General features: G+C 36.6%; 3 protein-coding genes across 3 annotated transcripts; all 3 read right to left on the reverse strand.

Annotated features, from left to right (window-relative positions):
• Window positions 1–475: 475 nt before the first annotated feature.
• LOC134790023 (uncharacterized) lies at window positions 476–5,412 on the reverse strand. The gene is made up of 6 exons (XM_063760769.1): window positions 5,156–5,412; window positions 4,730–4,830; window positions 3,467–3,614; window positions 1,501–1,593; window positions 1,039–1,196; window positions 476–693 (listed from the first exon to the last, which is right to left on the reverse strand). Exons 1-6 carry the CDS (start codon window positions 5,205–5,207, stop codon window positions 487–489), a joined length of 759 nt encoding a protein of 252 aa, XP_063616839.1. The 5' UTR covers window positions 5,208–5,412; the 3' UTR covers window positions 476–486.
• A 1,085-nt stretch (window positions 5,413–6,497) lies between these two features.
• LOC134789909 (uncharacterized) lies at window positions 6,498–9,681 on the reverse strand. Its single transcript, XM_063760594.1, has 7 exons — window positions 9,448–9,681; window positions 9,191–9,359; window positions 8,699–8,975; window positions 8,155–8,299; window positions 7,534–7,902; window positions 7,248–7,416; window positions 6,498–6,693 (listed from the first exon to the last, which is right to left on the reverse strand). Exons 1-7 carry the CDS (start codon window positions 9,560–9,562, stop codon window positions 6,516–6,518), a joined length of 1,422 nt encoding a protein of 473 aa, XP_063616664.1. The 5' UTR covers window positions 9,563–9,681; the 3' UTR covers window positions 6,498–6,515.
• Window positions 9,682–11,424: 1,743 nt separating this feature from the next.
• On the reverse strand, window positions 11,425–18,969 carry LOC134790025 (uncharacterized). The gene is made up of 6 exons (XM_063760771.1): window positions 18,592–18,969; window positions 15,966–16,058; window positions 15,015–15,170; window positions 14,495–14,584; window positions 13,303–13,629; window positions 11,425–12,897 (listed from the first exon to the last, which is right to left on the reverse strand). The coding sequence occupies exons 2-6, from the start codon at window positions 16,036–16,038 to the stop codon at window positions 11,570–11,572; spliced, it is 1,974 nt and encodes a 657-aa protein (XP_063616841.1). The 5' UTR covers window positions 16,039–16,058; window positions 18,592–18,969; the 3' UTR covers window positions 11,425–11,569.
• Window positions 18,970–20,374: the final 1,405 nt, after the last annotated feature.

Below are 20,374 nucleotides of genomic sequence, written 5' to 3' on the forward strand. Positions count from 1 at the left end.
CAACTTATCGCCGCGGCCTTAACGCACGTACGGTGACCACCTTACACATCATAGATACGCGCGCCGCACCGCACCACCGCACCAGTGTGGTAGTCTGTTACGACTTTAATGTTGGCTAAGCTGTGGGCCTGCCGCGAAAATCGAAATTTTGTTATCTGCCTCTCGCACAATTATAGAAGAGCGATAGAGAGGCAGATAATCTCGCTTTTGCGGTAAGCCCTCTGTATTGCTGCCTTCTTCAAATCACCTTGAAGGATTTGCTACCCTGGGGCCTGTATTGGAAAGTGATTAGATTTAATAACTTAGGTCACATTGACACTAAATTTTTAAAACAGCTTGCCCTGTTATACGCGTTCTACGGGCTGGCTTTGTTCTGCAACCTGCAGATTACGCTCACCATGCGGCATGAAAATAACAGCCACAATCGTTGGCTCACGATATTCGTTCCGGCATGACGCTATTAAAATAAAACGGCTTTGTAAAACTTTAAATATATTTAACAAAGTTGACAGTCGGTGCTTCAGTCGTTGGCGACCTTTCGGTCACGGTGTCAAAGACATCACTGTCTATTTGTTCAGGTTCAGCAGTAGAGTTAGCTCCGTCGGAGGCCACCGGCTTAGTTGTAGTAGCACTACCAGGTTTGGACAGCATTACTCCCTTCAGTCCCATGTCCATGCAATCGAAGTGAAGAATCTGATGACAAATTAAAAACTTAAAATGACGAATATTAAAGGCAAAAGTGGAAAAAAAATACGCTTCCGGCAGGACTTGAACCCGCAACCTCCGCAATCCGTGCGTTTCCTCTAACCAATTGAGCTACGGAAGCCAATCAATCGGAAGTCAATTGGTTAGAGCAAACGCACGGATTGCGGAGGTTGCGGGTTCAAGTCCTGCCGGAAGCGTAATTTTTTCAATTTTTTCCTTTAATATAAAATTTGGAATATCGCTTGCAGACGTATCTGCTTGTTTAAAAATTGGTTTGAAATGACGAGTTGATAATTTAAGACTACTTCATGGCGCAGGTTGATAAATACTTACCAAGACAGGAGCTTTGTCTATACGAGTGTCCATGTCCATGCAAACATGTACCCCTTGGTCTATGAGGGTAATGTCGAATAGGCGTATACACATGTCGACGAGGCCAGGCGGCAAGTACGGAACTGGGATGGGAATGCAGAATGGCGGAGCATTTGCAGCTGGAAGATGATTAAAACGCATTAGCTATTTATACAAATATTTAGAATAGGTACTGAGTAAGTTGCTAAATCCTATGGTGGATGGCAAACAGTTGATACATCATTGTCCTCAGCTTCGTACGCCCCACTGATTGGAACAGATATCCCCTCATTGTCCAAGGAGTTCCTGCGCTTCCCCAATCGTAATAAGATTTTTAGATGGGTGCATATTTGGTGCATATTCGAGATCTCAACTACTGACGTACGTATTGAGAATTGAGATTAGGTACATATTATAATTGTAGGTACCCATTTATTTACCTACCTGAGAATGAAGTCTTGTAAACAGTAGCGTTGTTCATTTGTACGTCCATTTCGATCATAGAATCCGATGGGTCAAAGGTCAGTACTGCACATGCTGTCGATAAACAAAATAAATTATTAAGTGTTTGAAATAACAACAAAGATTTTGGTAGATTCCAAGTACTTCATCACCAATAATCCGTAACGGGGTGGCCACACGGTGACCAACCAAGCTTCCGAGGATTCAAGGACACCCTGACCTCGGTCGGGGTTAGATATGAGCGCCGATAGGCATTTAGCCGGCGGCGGCGCGCCGGTCAAAATCGGTCGGCGGCGGCGGCGAATCGGCGGCGTGGCCTTGAAACTCCTTTGATTAATGAAAATATGATTCAAACCAAAATTTTACCAAATAAACATGTTTTTGCTATAAGAAAGTTATAAAATATGTGCATCTTTAAATTTCAAGGATAATTTATTGAGTAAAGGATCGAAAATAGTTTTATATAGTATAAATAGTATCGCGCGACATCAGAGCCGGTCTTAATCTTGGTGAGGCCCTGGCCGGGGTAGGCCCTTATCTTTTGTGCTAATTAAAAAGTAGCGGATTGACTGTATCATCAGGAATACCGATAGGCCGATAAAGACCAAGGCCATTATGTTAAAAACCTGGAGATGCAGGCGCATCCTTGCGAGGCAAAAGGCCGTGCTGCAGCGAAGCTAAGATCGGACAAAAACCAATGACCAAGCATTTTAAAAGCGAGGCCGAAAGTTGAGCTCCAAACAGAGCCGAAAACATTGAGGTTCAGATAGCGGCAATAGCGGCATACTTCCATGCGAGCGATGCGAGGCCAAAGATTGAGCTGCGAGAGAGCAAAGCTTGAAATTTGAACAATGGCCAAGTTTAAATGAGACCCGTTTGTTTCCGTTTCCGACGCCCTTCCGTGCGAAACCAACGGCCGGGCCTTTGGACGTGAAAACGCTTAATACCTATCTAAAATTTATCCCTTTTTACACCTTTTAAAAACATTCAACCATGCTTGCAATGGTTAATTTCGCGGTGAATGTCGGATGAGCTAACCTGTTGGCAAAATTTGTAATTTCATTGTCCTAAGACTAGTAGCGCTGTTACTAGACAGAAAAGTTTGAATTTATCTTCGATATTTTTTAATTATATGGACCTACAATACCTTTTGAATGTCTATAAGCTATTCGGAGTGGCGCCGTTAATGATATAAACTAGAGGAGTTTTTTAAGGAGGTTGGGAACCGTTTGTGAGATAGAGGCCTGGATCCCCGCTCCGGGTCATTCCTGGTGCAGAGGTTGTCCATCGCGATTCAGCGCGGTAATGCTGCGAGCGTTTTGGGCACCTTTGCGCCTGGGATGACGCGGGGTGGGATATTTGACTACTGACTGCTTTGTTTTTGACTTGTGTTTTTTTACATATTTAATTACATTTGTTGGGACGTCAGTCTTTCCGTGACCACAGCTGGTGCAACTCAGCTGAAACGTCGGAATTAAAGGTAAAAACAATGAAATTATATCGCGGTAGACCCGTTTGTGTAATTAAATATGTGTACAAAACGCGAGAGTTTAAAGTGTTATAGTTTTTTTGTGTTATGTGAATTGTAGTAAACCAACCAATTTCGTCGGCGGCGGCGGCGCGCCGGCGCGGCGCTCATGTCTAGTCGGGGTATAATGGGTGACGGGTGGTAAACTCAACAGTCGAAAACCAGCAAGGTCAAGGAAGCTTTATTGGCAACCGTGTAGCCACACCTTAAGTTTAAAAAGTTTGGACACATTATATGGTGTTTTGCAAATGTTCAGAGCCATCTTCCAGTGCATCAGTTATTAAGTAAAACATAAGCTAATTTGCTATAAGTAAATAAAATGTTTTTACGCAATATTATATCAGTTAGCTTAGCAGGTGCCTGATCGTTCCTTTAAAAACCTTGGTAAGATAACATAATTTCGATGGGTGCTTCACTCACTTTTTCTATCAAAGTTGAGACTCTGTATCCTGATCCCGGTACAGCATGTACATCGAAGTTCCTTACACGAACAGGGTCCTCCTGTGAACGGGAGTCGCAGCATCCAGCCAGGCTTGTACCACGGCCGGGGCATCATCCTCGTTATTGTCTGAAAAAAGTTGTATTCTTATACATGTAAGATATCGTCAGTAAAACTCCAACAAATGCAGCACAAACGTATATTTATTATTAATTACAATAATAAACATTTAAATCCAACAATCGTATGTTCGTTCTCCACAATCTCCCACTGATCTTCCTTTGTTTTCCTATTCCTCATCTTTTTTTCACTTCATTTTTTTTTAAATTTTCAAGTTTCCCGCCAATGGGCAACGACCCGCCAATTTTCGAACATATACCTACAGCCAATGCTAATATTAAATGTGTTCTCATTTGTCAAGTCGTTTAGAAATTATTATTAATGAGTGATTTATATTTTAAATAAATTGAATGCAAATATGATAACAATTTTGTAACTTTACATACATTAAACTTTGAGCTCCCTGCAAAAAAAAGTTGTCTGACTTTTTAAAAATCCCGTCAAAACATAATAGTAGATTGTACAACAAGGGCATAAAGTGACCTATTTATACCCGAGGCAATTTTTTGGTCTGAGCGAAGCGAAGACCAAAATAGTAGACGAGGGTAAAAATGGACATTTATGCCCTTGTTGTACACTCTGCTTTTCACTTCGATTGCGAGGAAAATAAACAAAAAATCAAATATTTTAGGTTATTTTAACGTAAGACTAAAGAAAATTGTTCTTGGGCCGGTAGGAGGCGCGGAGCACGCCGATCGGGAGAGCGCCGGTCGGGGGCGCGCCGGCAGGGCTGGCAGTTTGTATGGCAGAATTTGGACTTTATTGCTAAGTCAATAAGGGTCGTAATAGATGATTTTACTTTATGCTCTAGAGCATAAAATGCGATTTTATGTCGTCTACGCACGACATAAAGGTGCACTTTTTGAGCATGAGAAGTGAAAATGTAAAATGACACATTGCCGCGCGTCTCAAAACAATGTAATGCGGACTTTTTGTTTTAAAATGCTGGCTGAATACTTAAAAGCTTTTTAAATAAAATAAAAATGCTATTCTATTCTAAAACACAAAACACGCGCGGCGCAACGCATTCCGTAGGTTAGCCGCCCGGCATCTTTTCCATTTCATTAATTATAATTATTAATGTAACGTTATTTTATTAATTAAATTGTTTTCGCTAAAATTACCTTGTTTGTTTCTAAATCGTAATACACGGAAAAATCTGTCACGTCCATGGCATCATTGGAGAAGAAATGCTTCCCAATTTTCTTCTGTTTCCATGACGATGCTAGAACATGTCAAAACACAACACAACAAGGTAAGTTTTTCTTGAACATATCAAGATAAACTTACACTTTTAAAATTGCATTAACATATATATTTTAAATAAACACTTAATTGACTGTTGTAATGTATACACGTACATGACAAATATTAAGAGAATACCTAAGTGGAACAATGTGTTAATTATGTATTTGTATCACACTTATTACTAAACGTAGTAGTTACCTACCAAGTGTTACCATTTAGTTGCGTAATATAATCACTGTCTATAAGTACTTTTTTATGCAAAACAAGACTAAATAGGTATGCGAAAAACTTGACGTACTCACCGGCAGCTAAACTCGCAAATCCCGCCAAAACCAAAATCACTACTGTTCTCATTTTACTAAAACCTGCTTATAACCGCCTCAAGGGACACCATTCAAATAACTAGACACATGTGTAATATCGGCTAGGGATCGATTTGCGTTTAGTATGCGAGAGACGCCGCGTGCGCCTTGCGGTACTTTCTAGTGAAAACGTCCACGGCCGATCGCAAAGAGCTGTCTTTAAATGCACGCTGATGCTCTCTCATAATACCTACCCATTATGATCGTGTTTTCCAGTAAGATCAAGTTTAGTCTTAGTAACATAAGTTATTGCTCAATAAAAACAGTTAGAATGCTGCAATGGGAGGACTTTATGCGATATGCTATGCCATTCTCTACCAATCAGCCTAAATATTAACGAATATTCAAAATGAACTTGCAAATATATTTTTTTAAAGTAGTCACAGAAAAAAGTGCGTCCCCAGGTATGAATAGGTAGGTATCTATTCCTGCGCGATATTGCTTTGATATTGGCAAAAAATTTCCCGAAAAAGCCATCCGCTTTTTCACGTACCTATCTAATTGCTGGAAATATGGTAAGTTCTTCTATTACGTTCATACCAGAGCTCTACATAGACAGGTACCTAGGTATCTAAACCTTGTAATAAATAATTTTGACTGGCTAGACTGCTAGAGTAATAAAATTTAGAAAGTCTATTTTAGGGTCAAACAGATCACTGTGTTATGTCTTTCCTGTAGACATACACAAGAGTTAAGGGCTATAAAGGTTAATTTTCTTATTTAACCCTTATCCACGTGAAAAGGTCCTCCTTTTATTTAAAGAACTATGATAAAATCATTACTTACATGCCCACAAGCTGTTAACTATTGCCCACAGGAGAGAAAACTAGTGTGTTATCGCGAACAGCACATTTTTCTTTTGTGGGCATGTAAGTAATGATTTTATCATAGTTCTTTAAATAAAAGGAGGACCTTTTCACGTGGATAAGGGTTAAATAAGAAAATTAACCTTTATAGCCCTTAACTCTTGTGTATGTCTACAGGAAAGACATAACACAGTGATCTGTTTGACCCTTTAAGATTAAAACCACGTCTGTTATCAATTATTAACACCTTAAACTTAGATACATCGTAAATGTATTTTGTCCACATTGGATTTTTATTTACTTGAATAAGTAGAGGGCTATTCTTTTTCTTTAAAATAATGAAACGTTTATAGTGAAATAAATAATGTATTATTACTCAATAATCTTAACGATAAATTTGTTCTTTTTAATCCTTATAAGTCTTATAATATAAAAATAAATAACTTTCTACAGCTCTACATGATTATTACATTATTATGATTACCAATAAGTAACTATTTTCGATCGTCATCATCAAAGAAATCAAACAGTGACTTGACATTGTTCTCGTCGTACTCTTCAATGTCATCGTCGCCAGAATCGACGACAGCATCCACTCCCCCTCCAGGGTTGGGTATCACGAGCCCCCCATTTTCCTCCGGCTTTACCATCGCCAGGCCGTTTGCGCCCATCCTGAAACGGCACAGTTTAATAATTATTTAGATACGAAAAAATAATTTATACTTAGTAATGAAGTTTCCCTTACAGGTACATATTTATTTAAGTATTCACAATTTACAATGATTAGACAATGACTGTATAAATAGCTTTTAAGTTAGAATGAACGAGATTTTTGTATAATAAATAATATAAAATTAAGTTGTCATTATATAATATTATTATGGTTGTTTTTTACAATTTAGATTTAATTAAGAATAGTACTGTTAATCATCAAAAATGTATACAATACCTACAGGAACTTAATCTTCCACTTTAATTAGGTACGACTTAATTTTGTACAAACCTTTAACATAAAACTTTTTTATCAATTGTGACCAAAGGGACCTATTATAGGTAATAAGAATTTACCTACAGGTGTTATTTGAATGTTTAAAGTGGTCCAATAAATTATCTGTAGGTACACTTAATGACCCATTCTTAAACATACAAGGTACTACAATGCACATACACTAGTACAATGCAACGTAATAAAGGTGAAATATGTGACTGACTTAAACTCTACTCACCTTAAACAATCAAATGCCATGTTGAAGAGTTCAAGCTGCCGCCATTGGCCCGTCATTGCCAGGCAAAAGTGAAAGTTTCTTCCAGGGAAAAATACATTGTAAAATTTGGCGCATACTTTCAAGTTTCTAAGTCTTGGTGGATTTATACATATCGGTTTCGGGTTTTTTCCTGCAATATAAAAGTAGGTTGTATTGTAACTTTACTGTATTTTTTTAACGCATATCATTTTATGTACATTCTATATATTTTGGGTCTTTTAATTCTGTAATATTCAAAATAGTTTACCTGACATAGAGTTTTCATAAAGTACCCTGTCATTCATAGACATGGCTACATCGAAAGCGAAATCCCCAGGATGATAAGTGATCTTCATACAAGCTTTCTGGTTAAACAAATCCAACACTAATCCCGTACAACACTTGCACACGCCAAATGAACATGTGCATCTCCTTGAGGGTTCATCATCTTCTTCTTCTGATGTAGATGTTGCGTTTTGGACTTCTGGACTCTGCCGAGCTCGTAACGATAATTCTTTCATGCTTTTAGATTTTAATCGTTCTAAGAATATCAAGGCACTATCGGGAACTTCCAAGTCTTTCAAATCTTGGAAATGTAGAGCAGTTCGTGTTAGGTTTGTTTTTTCTTCGACTGTAACTGACAAAATAGAAAAACATCAATAGGTACAGTAAATATTGCAATTGAATAATAAAAGCAAATTATAAGCCATATTTATTAGATATAGGTATCGGCATTAAATTATTAAAAATGTAACGCTTATTTGTAACATAACTAAGGCGCGAACTTTTGTTCTTGTTTCGTACTCCGTGTCTTGTAAACAAAATTTAATTCCGAATACCTGTTTTTTTTGTAATGTGCACTTTAAGAAAATACATTAGTTTAAGTTACCGTTTCCGTAGGCTGGTGATAGAAACAAAGCAATTGACACTAAACACACAATGAGGTTCTCCATGGCAGAAAGCTTTCGACGCGAGGCGGCGCGGGCGGTTCGCGAAGTAATAATCCACGCTTCAATTCGCCTGCATATTTGAACCGGTTAGCGGCGAGAACATATCTCCAATAACTTAAAAGTGTACCTAACATATAGGTATATTATTCTAGATATAGTACCTACTTAGTTGATTTACAGAAGCATTCATACTGATCTTTAAATTATAATAGTTTTTTTAATTACCTATAGGATAAATCAAAGTCTATTAGGTAAATATTTACTAGTGGTCTCTGGTTATACCTATACATTATACTACTAATCGAGTTCTAGTGGAAATATAAATTAAAAATGGCTCATGTATTTTTTATTTATTTACAAAGTAATAGATTAGGTATATCCTTAACATTTTACGTTGGATTTTCATTTAAAAATAAATAAGCACTTATGTTAAAAATAAATAAATAAATACTTATTTCTATTGTCAAATAATTAAGTGAATTTTCTTCCATCAAATAAATCTCCAACGGCATCTCCTATATCATCCAGCGGTCCTCCATCGTCATCATCGTTATCAGAACCACCTCCAAAGATTCCTCCACCCCCACCCCCACCAAATAGACCCCCTTCATCCCCTCCGCCAAAGATGCCCCCAGCAACATTGGAGAGGAAGCCATCGCGGTCGTCGTCGTCATCATTATTACCAAAAAGGCTTACGGGAGCGGGACCTGATGATACTGGCTTTGGATTTAATCCAGTTTGAAGGCCTTTTGTACCTAATCTGTAAAAAATAAGGTCTTTAGATAACATAACGCCTCATGTGACAAACAACAAAATCCTGCTGTTGCGTATAGGTGAACCGCCCACTTTCTAGCAAGTTTAGTAAAGCTAAGAAAAGAAACCTGACCCATTTGCCAAATTTTTAAATTTCAACACTCTTATCACCTGATTTCTGTATAAATCTATGACTAAATCATATTTTTTTTTATTAATTACCCGAAACATCTAAAGGAAGCGGAATATATTTGAAACCCAGCAATATCCGCAGTGATATCCAAACAAGCGAACGCGTTGTTATTACGGATCCTAATATTTGAGATTTCTGCGCAGATACGGACGAAAGGTGCTCTACCAGGATTGAAGCAAATTGGGGGTGGGTTGTCAGCTGCAAAAAAGGTTTTTATTATTTAATAAAAATGTTAACTCACAAATATGCTTATTACAATAAAAGTTAAGATAAAGTATGTAGGTACCTGAAACTCTTCGCCGAAGGACAGTCCGATTATTAACACTCATTCTGACATCAAATACAAAATCTTCAGGTACAAAGCTTATATTGCCACATGTCTTCATCCTAAATCTTTCCATAATAGTTCCCGTACAGCACCCGCATTGCCCCCGAACACATGAACAAGGGAATCGAAATACAGAGCCGTTTACTTTATCTGGCGTCACTGTCGTGGAAGCTTCTTCATCGAGTATAGGTGCACCTGTTATGTTGGCTACAATTGCAGGGGTTGCAGTTACTACATCTTGGACCACTGGTTCACTGACTGCTTCTTGCACTATATTTGGCTCTGTTACTTCTAAATCTTCTTCGTCTCCTTCCACATCATTTGTATCGTCAACTGCTACATGTATAGGTAGCACAACAGTCGCTTGTTGTCTTAAAATTGGCGTAGGATTTAATGCTTGCTTCCAAATGGTCTTTGGAATTTGAAAACGTACTACTTCATAGTTTCTATCATTAGTATAGATTATTTCGCCTAAAAATATTAAATAACATCATAATGATATAATTGATAAGTAATACATTTTTGTTGTTATTACTACAATTTTACCTAGGTACTTACATATTCTTGTTTGGTAGAAGTTACTATAAATATATATAAGTGTGAGTAAATTTAATTTTATCATGGCTTTGCTTTACTATACGGCTTGCCAATTTCACTTTCTATAAATGAGTGTCCTGGCAGGCTTACGGGCTTAAATTATATGTGAAGCGAGACACCACAAAGTATTTAAGTGATGTGTGTGACTAAGAACCAATACTCATTTTAAATGCACAGTCTACAAGCACAAGAAACAAGTTTTAAATATTTAGTGCCGGAACAGGAGAAAGTTGGATGTGATTAAAAATATTTATGGAAACTTGAGTGTCCAAAGTTTTAGAGTTTGGTTTGCGTTTTCCTCAAAATAATCTTCAGATTTTATAGGTGGAGATGTTATAGTTTAAGATAAAATTGAAAGATTGACGATGTCACGAACTCGCGTTGTGGTACTTGTGGTTGTATAAAAATGCAATAAATTGTATAAAATTGACAGATATACTTGCGAATACGTACTTATTTGTTTAGTATTGTATTTATTAATTTGGCGACCAAAATCATAATGATATAACAGTTGATTTTTGACTATGTATTTCAAATAATCAAATTTCTGCTGAAATTATTGCTAAGTATTGTGACTTCACATTTGTTCACAAAAAGCAACTCATAATATACCTAGCTTGAGGTAAATATACCCACTTAATCCGTTACACGATTTTTCATATAGGTATTCTTTGTGAGTATTATTCTGTAGTACTTAAATAAACAATACTGAGATCATGTTAGTTATTTCACTAAACTGAATCTTAGTATTTCCCTGCTTCCTTGTTTGGATACCTAAGAGATATTTTTATGAATCCAGCAAAGGCAATAAATATTGGACCAGGAATGCTACCCTATTTTGATTCTAGAGGTTTAGATGTAGGTATATTAATAACACTAAGCGTGCAGGCAGGCTCATGTATGGGCCATGGCATTGGGCCTAATGTACTTAAGTTATTTCACAATTTTTATTTTAACCCCGACCCCGATCCAGATATTTGGCCAGCCTCAGCAAGTTTATGGATCACAGTCATGCTTTAGAGGGAGCAAGCCTTTTTACACCCTCGTACCACCTCAAAGCTGCGCATTTGCCCGAAAGTAGGTCCAACATGTATTTCGAGCTTTACTTGATGCCTAGTGACTGCTTCTAAATTAAACGTTTGGAATAGATATTGGTTTCTCTTGATGCTTAATTAAATCTTTCTTAGTATAAGATATCAGTAAATACGCAAATACGGTCCTGAATTCTTAATCCTGACGTGCATCAACGCATCCAATGCATCCAAACCTCAATAAGTTTATGAGCTACACTACAAACTTCAAGGTAGGTAACAAATAATAAACCACACATTATTACACAACATGTTCTTTATTTTTAAATCAGTCAAAATAATAAATAATCACTTACATGTTATAATGCTATTTACAGCGATTCAATAAGTTAGAAAAATAAATAACCTTATACGTTAGGTAGGTACCTACTTAGATCTAATTTTCTTTAACGTCATACTAGATCCCAATTACCTCGCATCATTTTGTTTTGCCTTCCTCTAGGCTTTTTCTTTTTTTGTTGGTTATCGTTTCCAGTAAAGCCTAATGTATGACTCAATTCATCTAATCCAAAAATATCAACATAGTCTTTGTTACCTTTTTTGCCATCTTTTACTTTTTGGTTTTCCTTTTCCTTATTATCACGATTATGTTTCTTATTTTTTCCGAATAAACCAATTTCTTTTCCGACGGTCTCGCCGATTTCTGATAATCCGATAACATCTAAGTCCTTGTAGTCAAAATTGCTCCCCCTATTCTTTTTACCCAATAAACCAATTTCTTTCCCGACGGTCTCGCCGATTTCAGATAATCCGATAACATCTAAATCCTTGTAGTCAAAATCGTTCCCCTTATTTTTTTTAACAAATTTTAATTTTTCATAGACCTCATTAGGAACGCCATGACCATTTTGAGACCGACTTTCATCAGCTGATTGAACCGGTTTCTCTGAAATACTTTCTTCCGAGTGAGAATCTAAATCGTGAACTATTTGCACCAAATCGTCGTTAACAGCATCAGCTTCAGAAGAGGGATGAAAAGCAACAGTAGTTGATGTCTTGGGAGTGATGGTTTCAATTTTCTCGTAATTTGTTTGTTCCCTGTTGGTAGTAATCATACTTGATACCTTAGCACTAGTAGGTAAAATAGGAGTTACAGGCATTACAGATAATTGTCCAGTTAGTTGTGCTAATGACATTTCAAGCCCAGGATCGCCAAACTGCGTTTCATCTTTAGCAGCTAGATCAGCTAATGTGGACATAGGTTTTTGTGTCACTATTACTACGGGCTCGAATGTTTGTTCCTTTTCGGGGCTCACTAATGGTATATTTTCTGTTGATGGAAGTCCTGCAGTTGTTATTTTAATGGTAGGTGTCGTTTCCGTGGACAAAATAGTTGAAGATACTTCAGTAACCGGTGTGACTTCCACAGTCGAAGTAGGTGGCCGTCTAGATGGACGAGACGGACGCCTCGCTGGTCTGCGAGTAGGCCTTCTGCTCGCGGGGCGAACTCTCACGGTAGTCGTTCTAACAGTCGTGGTGGTAGTAGGCCTGGGGGTGGTAGTTCTCGTTGGCCTTCTAGTTGGTCTTCGAGATGGTCGAGGGCGCCGGGTGGTCGTAGTTGTAGTGGTCGTTGAAGTAGGAGCTTGTTTCTTAATTTTATTCTTGTTTTTTGTCTTTTTGCCTCCAGATGAACCCCCGAATAAGTCGCCCAATAGGTCGTCGCCTAGGAGGCTGAATCCCGTGTAGTCTGCACCATCTACATCATTAACAGCGTCTAGACCTGGAAAGAAAGAAAGAGTTTTTCGTTTCTATAAGAACGGCACGATGGAACACTCTCATATATTATTAAGACAATAATATAAAATTGTAGGTATAGTTTGTCAAGCAGATCTTGTCAGTAGAAAAGGCGAATTGAAAAATGTAGGCGCGAAAAGATATCGTAAAACGCTTTTATTATTATTTACCATTTCCATTGCCGTTTAGGTACAGATCTTGTATTTTTTTAGCATTTTCGTATATTTTATAGTGTACAATTGTGATAAATTGTTCATTTTCTAATAACAATAACTCATACCCGATAGATACCTAAGTCACTAATTGAAAGGTATATGATGTATAATACTTACTGTTGTAATCGAATTATTTGTTGTAGAAATCGTATATTAACTATTAAAATGATGCTTACCATCGTCATCGTCGTCATCATCGTCATCGTCTCCGACAAGTCCAAAAGCATCGTCGTCATCATCATCGTCATCATCGTCGTCGTCATCATCAGCCTTCTCATCCTGAGGAATTAACGGTAGCGGATCAGCCGACTCTGACGTCACTCCTCTTGGGCCGAACTTAAAACAGGAAACTCGCACTGCTGCTTCTACAGTGCTCTTAGATAGAAGTTCTAGGCCTAAACAGGCCCTGAATTCTTCACCAGCACGGGCAATATTATAAACTCTTCCGCAGAATTTTGAAATGCCCCCTGGCAATGGCATGCATACTGGGGTCGGCTTGCGTCCTGTTAACCAAATATTATTAATATTAAGTAACCTTTCCGAATTTATATGAAGCTGCTGCGAAGTTTAGATAGCGCCATCCTCGACAGTGGCTCTCTAACTATAATTTTTCCTTAAATTCATTATTCCCCTTATTCATCATAAAACTACGGGCCTGATTTAGTTAAATTATGTTTTATCCCTTTCTTACAAATACATAAGTCTGTCAGATACAAACGATTCATAGCGAATTCAGGCCAGTATCGCGTTTATAAATAACGCCATAAGAATACAATTGAAATTGAAGTAGGACGTTTCATGGATGACAATTGAGAACGACGGGTATGAACGTATCAAATTAATAAATTTTGTTTTTATTTCCAGTGCCTATTTTTTGTTTTTACGATGCATCTATTTATTTTCACCACACCAGCTCGGAAAGGCTTACTTTGCACTTCCAAAACTGATAGCAAAGTTGCATTTTATTCACATGTGAGACAAAGTAATCAAATGCAAATTTTGAGTTGTTTTCTTATGTTTGCTGGTAGAATTGACTTTTAAATGATGATTTTGGATGATAAATATTTAAAAACATTCATTTGGATTTGATTTGGTTTGATTTTGTTTGATATTTTACATTTAATATTTGCTTCGGGTTGGTGTGGTGAAAAATGTTGTGTTTCACTCGGAGGCAAATTTTGTTTAACCCTCGTGCTTTGAAACCCTCGCAACGCTCAAGATTCCATTTTCAACTTTGGGATCTTTCGCTTGCTCGGGTATCAATATTAGCACGAGCGGTTAAACAACAACTTTGCCCCCTTGTAAAACAAATAACTATTATATGACTTCGTTTGATACGCATGTGAGGTGTAAAATGCAGTTACTTACCAGAGAGAGTCCGGTTGGTGATGACCTTCTTTCCGAAGCTCAGCGAAACCGACATTTTATCGCCATTAAGGTACCTTAGAGTTGCACAACCTGTAAATATAGCGAATTCACAATTAACACTTTAAACAATAAGCTCTACTTAAACATTAGCTATAGTAGAGTCATACGAATATAATTTGTTGGTACATTTTTACAAATTGAACTTATTTATAAACTACTCTACTTGTAATAGAAAAGGATAATAAAACAGGATTCTAAAAGATAATCTGTATTATGTGGTTTCCAGTGCCTATTTTTGTGATTTTATTTATTTGAAGTTAATAGGTTTAATATCTTAAATGTTTAAATAAACTGACCCCCCTTATTCTTTAAACGCGCTACAAGCCTCAATTAGCTGATAATGGTTTGTCTTTATCTGTCATTTTGACTTATGCATTTGTAGAAAGGGATAAAACATAATTTAACTAAATCAGGCCCGTAAAGTTTTATGAATAAGGGGGTGAATGTTTAGCAATATTACCAGGTCCATCTAAGTTGACGACGGGCAGCTGAAAGTCTCTGCAGCAGTTGCAGTAGGATTCCGAGCATTTGCAGTACTTGTTGATGTTATTGCTCGCGTCATCCTGTTTCTCATCGCTTCCGATGCGGACACTCTTATTGCTATTCTTCTGCTTTTCTATAAAACAAAAATATTAACGTTATCTAATTTCTTCTCGAGAAAATATCTCTCTAAAGTTTTTAGAGAGATCACGATATTAATAATTTAATCTTCTTTTTTATCCTCCACTATTTAAATTTAACGTTTCCGCATTAAATACGGATAATAGTTTAAAAAACAAAACATTCCATTTGCATTAAAAAAATATTAATTTTTTAATTTATCTTATAAAGAAGCAATAATGCATTAATTTCGACTTAAAAGATAGAGTTTAATAAGAACCTGGTTACGTGTTCTTATAAAGCAAACACTTAATACGTGTTAACCGATTATAACCGTAAATTATTTAAAATGCTTTCGCAATATTTGTAAAATTTATTAAGCTTGACAAGTTCATCATTTAACAAAAATATTTGTCATTATTCTAGTTTATAGGACGGGTTGCGTGTTTATAAAGTATAAACGACTCTTTAATTAATAATGCATACTGGTACGAAATGCAACATGCACGTTGACTTCAAAGCGTAACCATTGCGTTTATCACTCACTAAGGCCTGTGATTTACACACTTATTAATTACTGTTAGTGCGAGTTCATACATTTGCTACTATACGCAAGTAGTAGTTGTAGTAAGACAGTAATACATTGAATGCCAACGCAGAAGTAATAAATGTAATGCAAACACAGTTATTTGATTTATCTTAACAAATAATAGTACTTAATCGAAACATGAATTGTTTTATAATATATAACAACAGATTAATCCCTCAAAAATTAATTACTATCAGTATTCGCCATCTTATAGGTACTTACTTATACTCTTAGATGCGGCGAAAGCCAAGAGCACGAATATAAGAAGAAGCTCGAACACCAGGGAGAGCCTCATTGTAAAGACTCAGTCCCCGTCTGGAATGAAAAATACTACAATTAGATAATTACATTCTAATACATTATACTATGCGAACATAACATTTTATATGCATGTTGTTTTGAGTACATTTTTGATTAATTGATTTAGAGTACCTCATACAGTACTAAATTTATGTAGAGTGGCTCCGTCCCACGTCCAGCGCTCGGCCAAAAACCGGAGATGGCCGCAGAAGACGCCTAACTTTAAGTGCCGCAAATATGCATAAAAACAAAACAATTACATGTTTGCGGCACTTGCAGTTGAAAACTTGAAACCTTTGGGCCGTGGTCTTCAGACACTAAACAATTTGTAAAGTAAATTTCCCATAAACTTGTCTGGGTGTCTGACGACCTGCGAGCGGGTTAATATTTCCCTCAGAGGATAAGTCTGACGATCCAACGACGGGGAAAACAGCTAGTGTCCTGGGGACGAAGGCAGGGGCAACTCTAGATTTAATTACGGAAATAATAATGTATTTTAACTTATGTATCCCTTATTCAATACATTTAAAGATTAGAGTTACATACAATGTTCACCTAATAGCAAAACATAGTATATAAATGTATTTTTATCATTTCCAATTTAATGTAAGTATATGAAGTTTGTGAGCCAATTTTGTTCATTATATATGGCATGAGACATCAACGGAAAACAAATACAAAATAAAATCACGATTGTAACTAGTTAGCACAAAAATATTTTAAATAAGTAGAACGTTACTAAGTTTCGGTATTTTTATGCTATTAGTAATTAATATTATAGCAAGTTTGTAACAAGTCAGTAATAAAATTGGTAATCTATATATTATAATACCTTTAAACGAGCAATTCTTGTTTATTTATTATGTATATATATTTCTGGGATCTCGGAAACGGTAAAAAAATCCATTTGGCATCAATTAGTAGGGATAGATGGAAAAGTATCCCTACCAGTAGAAATAGATGGAAAAAATATTCCACGTATCCCCACTGGGGGGGATATCGCGGTAGGGATAGGTGGAATAGGCGAGGAATCGTACATTTTCCAGCATTTTTGGTGCACGAAGGGTTGTTAACGGAATTGGTATAAATAATTTCAACCCTAATGATTAATTAGCGTTTATTACGTTGATATTAACCTTAATTTACCATTTCAGTTGAAATCATCTATACCAATTCCGTTAACACCACGCGAATCGATTTGGTGCAGCGGAGTGGTGTTAACGGAATTGGTATAAATAATGTCAACCCTAATGATTAATTAGCGTTAATTACGTTAATATTAACCTTAATTTACCATTTTAGTTGAAATTATCTATACCAATTCCGTTAACACCACTCTGCTGCACCAAAAATGCTGGAAAATGTACGATCACTACTTATAAATGTATTAAATACTTATAACAATACCTACATTGCACAGATAAACACGTAAAATGTTGAGTAGGCAAATACTTAATAAATGGTAGTTTAAAGGCCGATGAGGATTATTAGGTACCATCGCCCACACTGTTAACTGTACATCGGTGGACCTTATGCCTTTAGTAATAAGATCCACCGATGTACAGTTAGGAGTGTTGCTGTTTGTACCAACACAATATTTCCAGTTAAGCAATATTCTTTTTTTTTGTAGATTGTGCATATATCTTACGTAGAGTAGTACCAGTTAAGCAATATTCTTTTTTTTTTGTAGATTGTGCATATATCTTACGTAGTGTAGTAATCTAAATAGCTGATAGAAAGCCGAATGCGTCATTGATTATGAGGATCTGATGCAACCCATGTAACCCCGGGACGCGACCTAGATTGCGCTTTCACGAAAGTTTTCGGTCATTAACACGTCAGTGACGCATTTCTTTGTTTGTTAAATTTAACAAAATTTTCTTCCTTTTCTAAAAGTACTTTAGAAAATATTGAGGTTGGGATATATTTATATTTTAACGTACTTATTGATTGCCATCATAAAATAAATTAAATATTATTAAACCCAGTCTTGATTGATTAGTGTAATCGAACATTACAATTTCATTTATGTTTAGGAAGTACCTGTATGAATGAAGTAATCATGAAAATTACGATGGTAAACAAATTATTCAATTAATAATATAAGCTATATGTTATTGTTTTTAAACGTGTGATATTTACGTACATAAAAAAATGATGCAGACTTTCAAACCTGTAAAATGTGCCCTATCGCGCGTTGAAGTCTTTATTCTACGTTACAATAATAAAATAATTTATTTTGGACCAATAAAACACATTTTTAACAAAGTGATACGACGTTTAGTATAAAAATTGGCAATATAAATACGACGTTTAGTATCAAAATTGTCTTTGCATCGATATAAATTAACGCACTGATAATCAGTCCTTCGTCGCTGGTATATTTCGAGAAAACTTTTTGAGATGATTTGAAATAAGGGATATTGAATTTTAGTACGAGTTGTTTTTATTTGTAAAAAAAGTACTCAAGTAGAAACTTAATTACACCTCCCTACTTACTATCATAAATATCAAAACAAAGTTAAATAATACAAAACTTAAAACTTACCCGGATCAATTAAACTTTGATTAATGTTAGAAATCAAATCCAATTAATAAAAATAAAGCCTTTCCACTGTTAATGTCCACAATTAATTAATAATTCCAATATCACAATACTATTCTAAGAACGCAGAAGACACCGGCTTAACACCAGCACTGATTTGATATTACCGCCTCCAACTCGGGCCCAGAGAAATGTGCAGTGACGTATAACACCCGCCGAGAAAGGAAAACTGGCAATAGTGCGTCCCTTTCACTCTCCAATTAATAGAATGGGATAGGCGATAATGAAGACTCACTTGGTTGCGTATGTAGAATTTAGTGTCAAGTCAATGTTGTTGACGTGATTCAATGCAGGAAAAGATCTCGGCGCCCATATGTCGTACATGGTGAAATGGTTCAAATGCGATGGTTGTTTTTATTGAGGAATCAATAATATCTAGGTAGGTATAATCAATAATATGTAGTGTATTGTGTATGCAGTTGTTGTTCGCCTCGTTATCACATAATATAGGTACGTTTAATATTGAACTAAATTTGCTAACGATACCTACATCCTGTTTTAGCGTAGGAATTTAATATTCTACTTTAATGAAGTAAGAGGAAAATATGTATCGTAGACCATGGAATAAGTTATCTGTGGCTACAAAATTTCATATCTGCATGTAAAAAAAACTTTATTACTATTTCAGCAAACCGCAAGGAAACTAAAAAAACAACCTTGTCTGAACCGTTCATCGATTCACGCAACGCAATGCCGACAGCTGCTACGCATTGGCTGCGCACAAAAACGGTTAAATTTTTAATTAGTACGTCGTTATAAGTATAGCCAGGCGTGGCTTACTCCGCGATTTCGTCGCTTTGCTACAGGTAGCTAAAAGTACATCCGTTCCACACCAATTTTGGTGGCTAGCCATAAGCCGCGCGTGGCGCTGCTGTCGCCACCTAGCGGCTATATCTGTCCTGATCGTAACAGACGCGTTTTGTTAGAGAGTGAGTCTTCTATACCTAGTACTATTATTTATTCTGTGGTATAGCTATATATTTAAAAAAATTTAGTTGCGTAACAAATAATAATTCTTAATTTCGGAATGTAACGACCCCATCCCCCACTGGTTTACCCAGTGCAATCAGTCAACACAGGGCAGCTTGTGGCGAGTTACTGGGGAGTAGCGATCCCACGTTCCCCGGTGCTCCTGGGGAGTTCTATGACCCAACATTGGGTGGGTGGTACAGGGCCTTCTGACTGTGGCTTGCCTTAGCCGACCATCCAGAATCGAGCCTCTTCAAGAGCTGTGTTCTCGAGATCTCGAGATTGAGAGAGAGAAACATTCTTATGGCGAGTTGGATATATGTTTAAAGTCCAGGACACCTCAGCTCTCTACCCCTGTCTTTTATAAGTACCGGTGTTGTAGCTTATATTGCTGTATCTATGTAATTTATCCGTTTAACCCAATAGCCTAGAATTTTTGATTCCATTAACCCTCAATAGTTAAGAAGTGCCTTGCGGGTGGGTGCTGTCTCTGACAATGAGTGCATCCCTTGACACGGTTAGGGGCAGTTCCCGCCCTAGCATGAAAAAGTGTTCAAAATTAATCAATCCACGTTAATTTTCCAATCATGTCTATAAATTCACGTTCCAATCTATTACCAACATTTAAAGTGTAAAAATGAATTATGCGCGTTTTTGTTAGTTCTGTTGAAGAAACTATGAAATTTGTAACGCTTTGCCTGTTCAATTTTTTATCATTGCAGGAAATGAAACATCGCTTACAATGTTGTTTAGAACG

Source organism: Cydia splendana, chromosome 4 (assembly GCF_910591565.1).
Source record: "Cydia splendana chromosome 4, ilCydSple1.2, whole genome shotgun sequence".
NCBI classification, from domain to species: Eukaryota; Metazoa; Arthropoda; class Insecta; order Lepidoptera; family Tortricidae; genus Cydia; species Cydia splendana.

Excerpts from the sequence above, each read along its gene's own strand:
- LOC134790023 (XM_063760769.1), bottom strand. The coding sequence starts at position 5,207 with ATGAGAACAGTAGTGATTTTGGTTTTGGCGGGATTTGCGAGTTTAGCT. Across the intron at positions 1,197-1,500 it reads TTACAAGACTTCATTCTCAG|CTGCAAATGCTCCGCCATTC; the intron begins GTAGGTAAATAA and ends ATCATCTTCCAG. Across the intron at positions 694-1,038 it reads TAGACAAAGCTCCTGTCTTG|ATTCTTCACTTCGATTGCAT; the intron begins GTAAGTATTTAT and ends ATTTGTCATCAG.
- LOC134789909 (XM_063760594.1), bottom strand. The coding sequence starts at position 9,562 with ATGGAAAGATTTAGGATGAAGACATGTGGCAATATAAGCTTTGTACCT. Across the intron at positions 8,976-9,190 it reads GCTTCCTTTAGATGTTTCGG|ATTAGGTACAAAAGGCCTTC; the intron begins GTAATTAATAAA and ends TATTTTTTACAG. Across the intron at positions 7,903-8,154 it reads ATCACCAGCCTACGGAAACG|TTACAGTCGAAGAAAAAACA; the intron begins GTAACTTAAACT and ends CTATTTTGTCAG.
- LOC134790025 (XM_063760771.1), bottom strand. The coding sequence starts at position 16,038 with ATGAGGCTCTCCCTGGTGTTCGAGCTTCTTCTTATATTCGTGCTCTTG. Across the intron at positions 14,585-15,014 it reads CGTCAACTTAGATGGACCTG|GTTGTGCAACTCTAAGGTAC; the intron begins GTAATATTGCTA and ends CTATATTTACAG. Across the intron at positions 13,630-14,494 it reads CACCAACCGGACTCTCTCTG|GACGCAAGCCGACCCCAGTA; the intron begins GTAAGTAACTGC and ends TTTGGTTAACAG.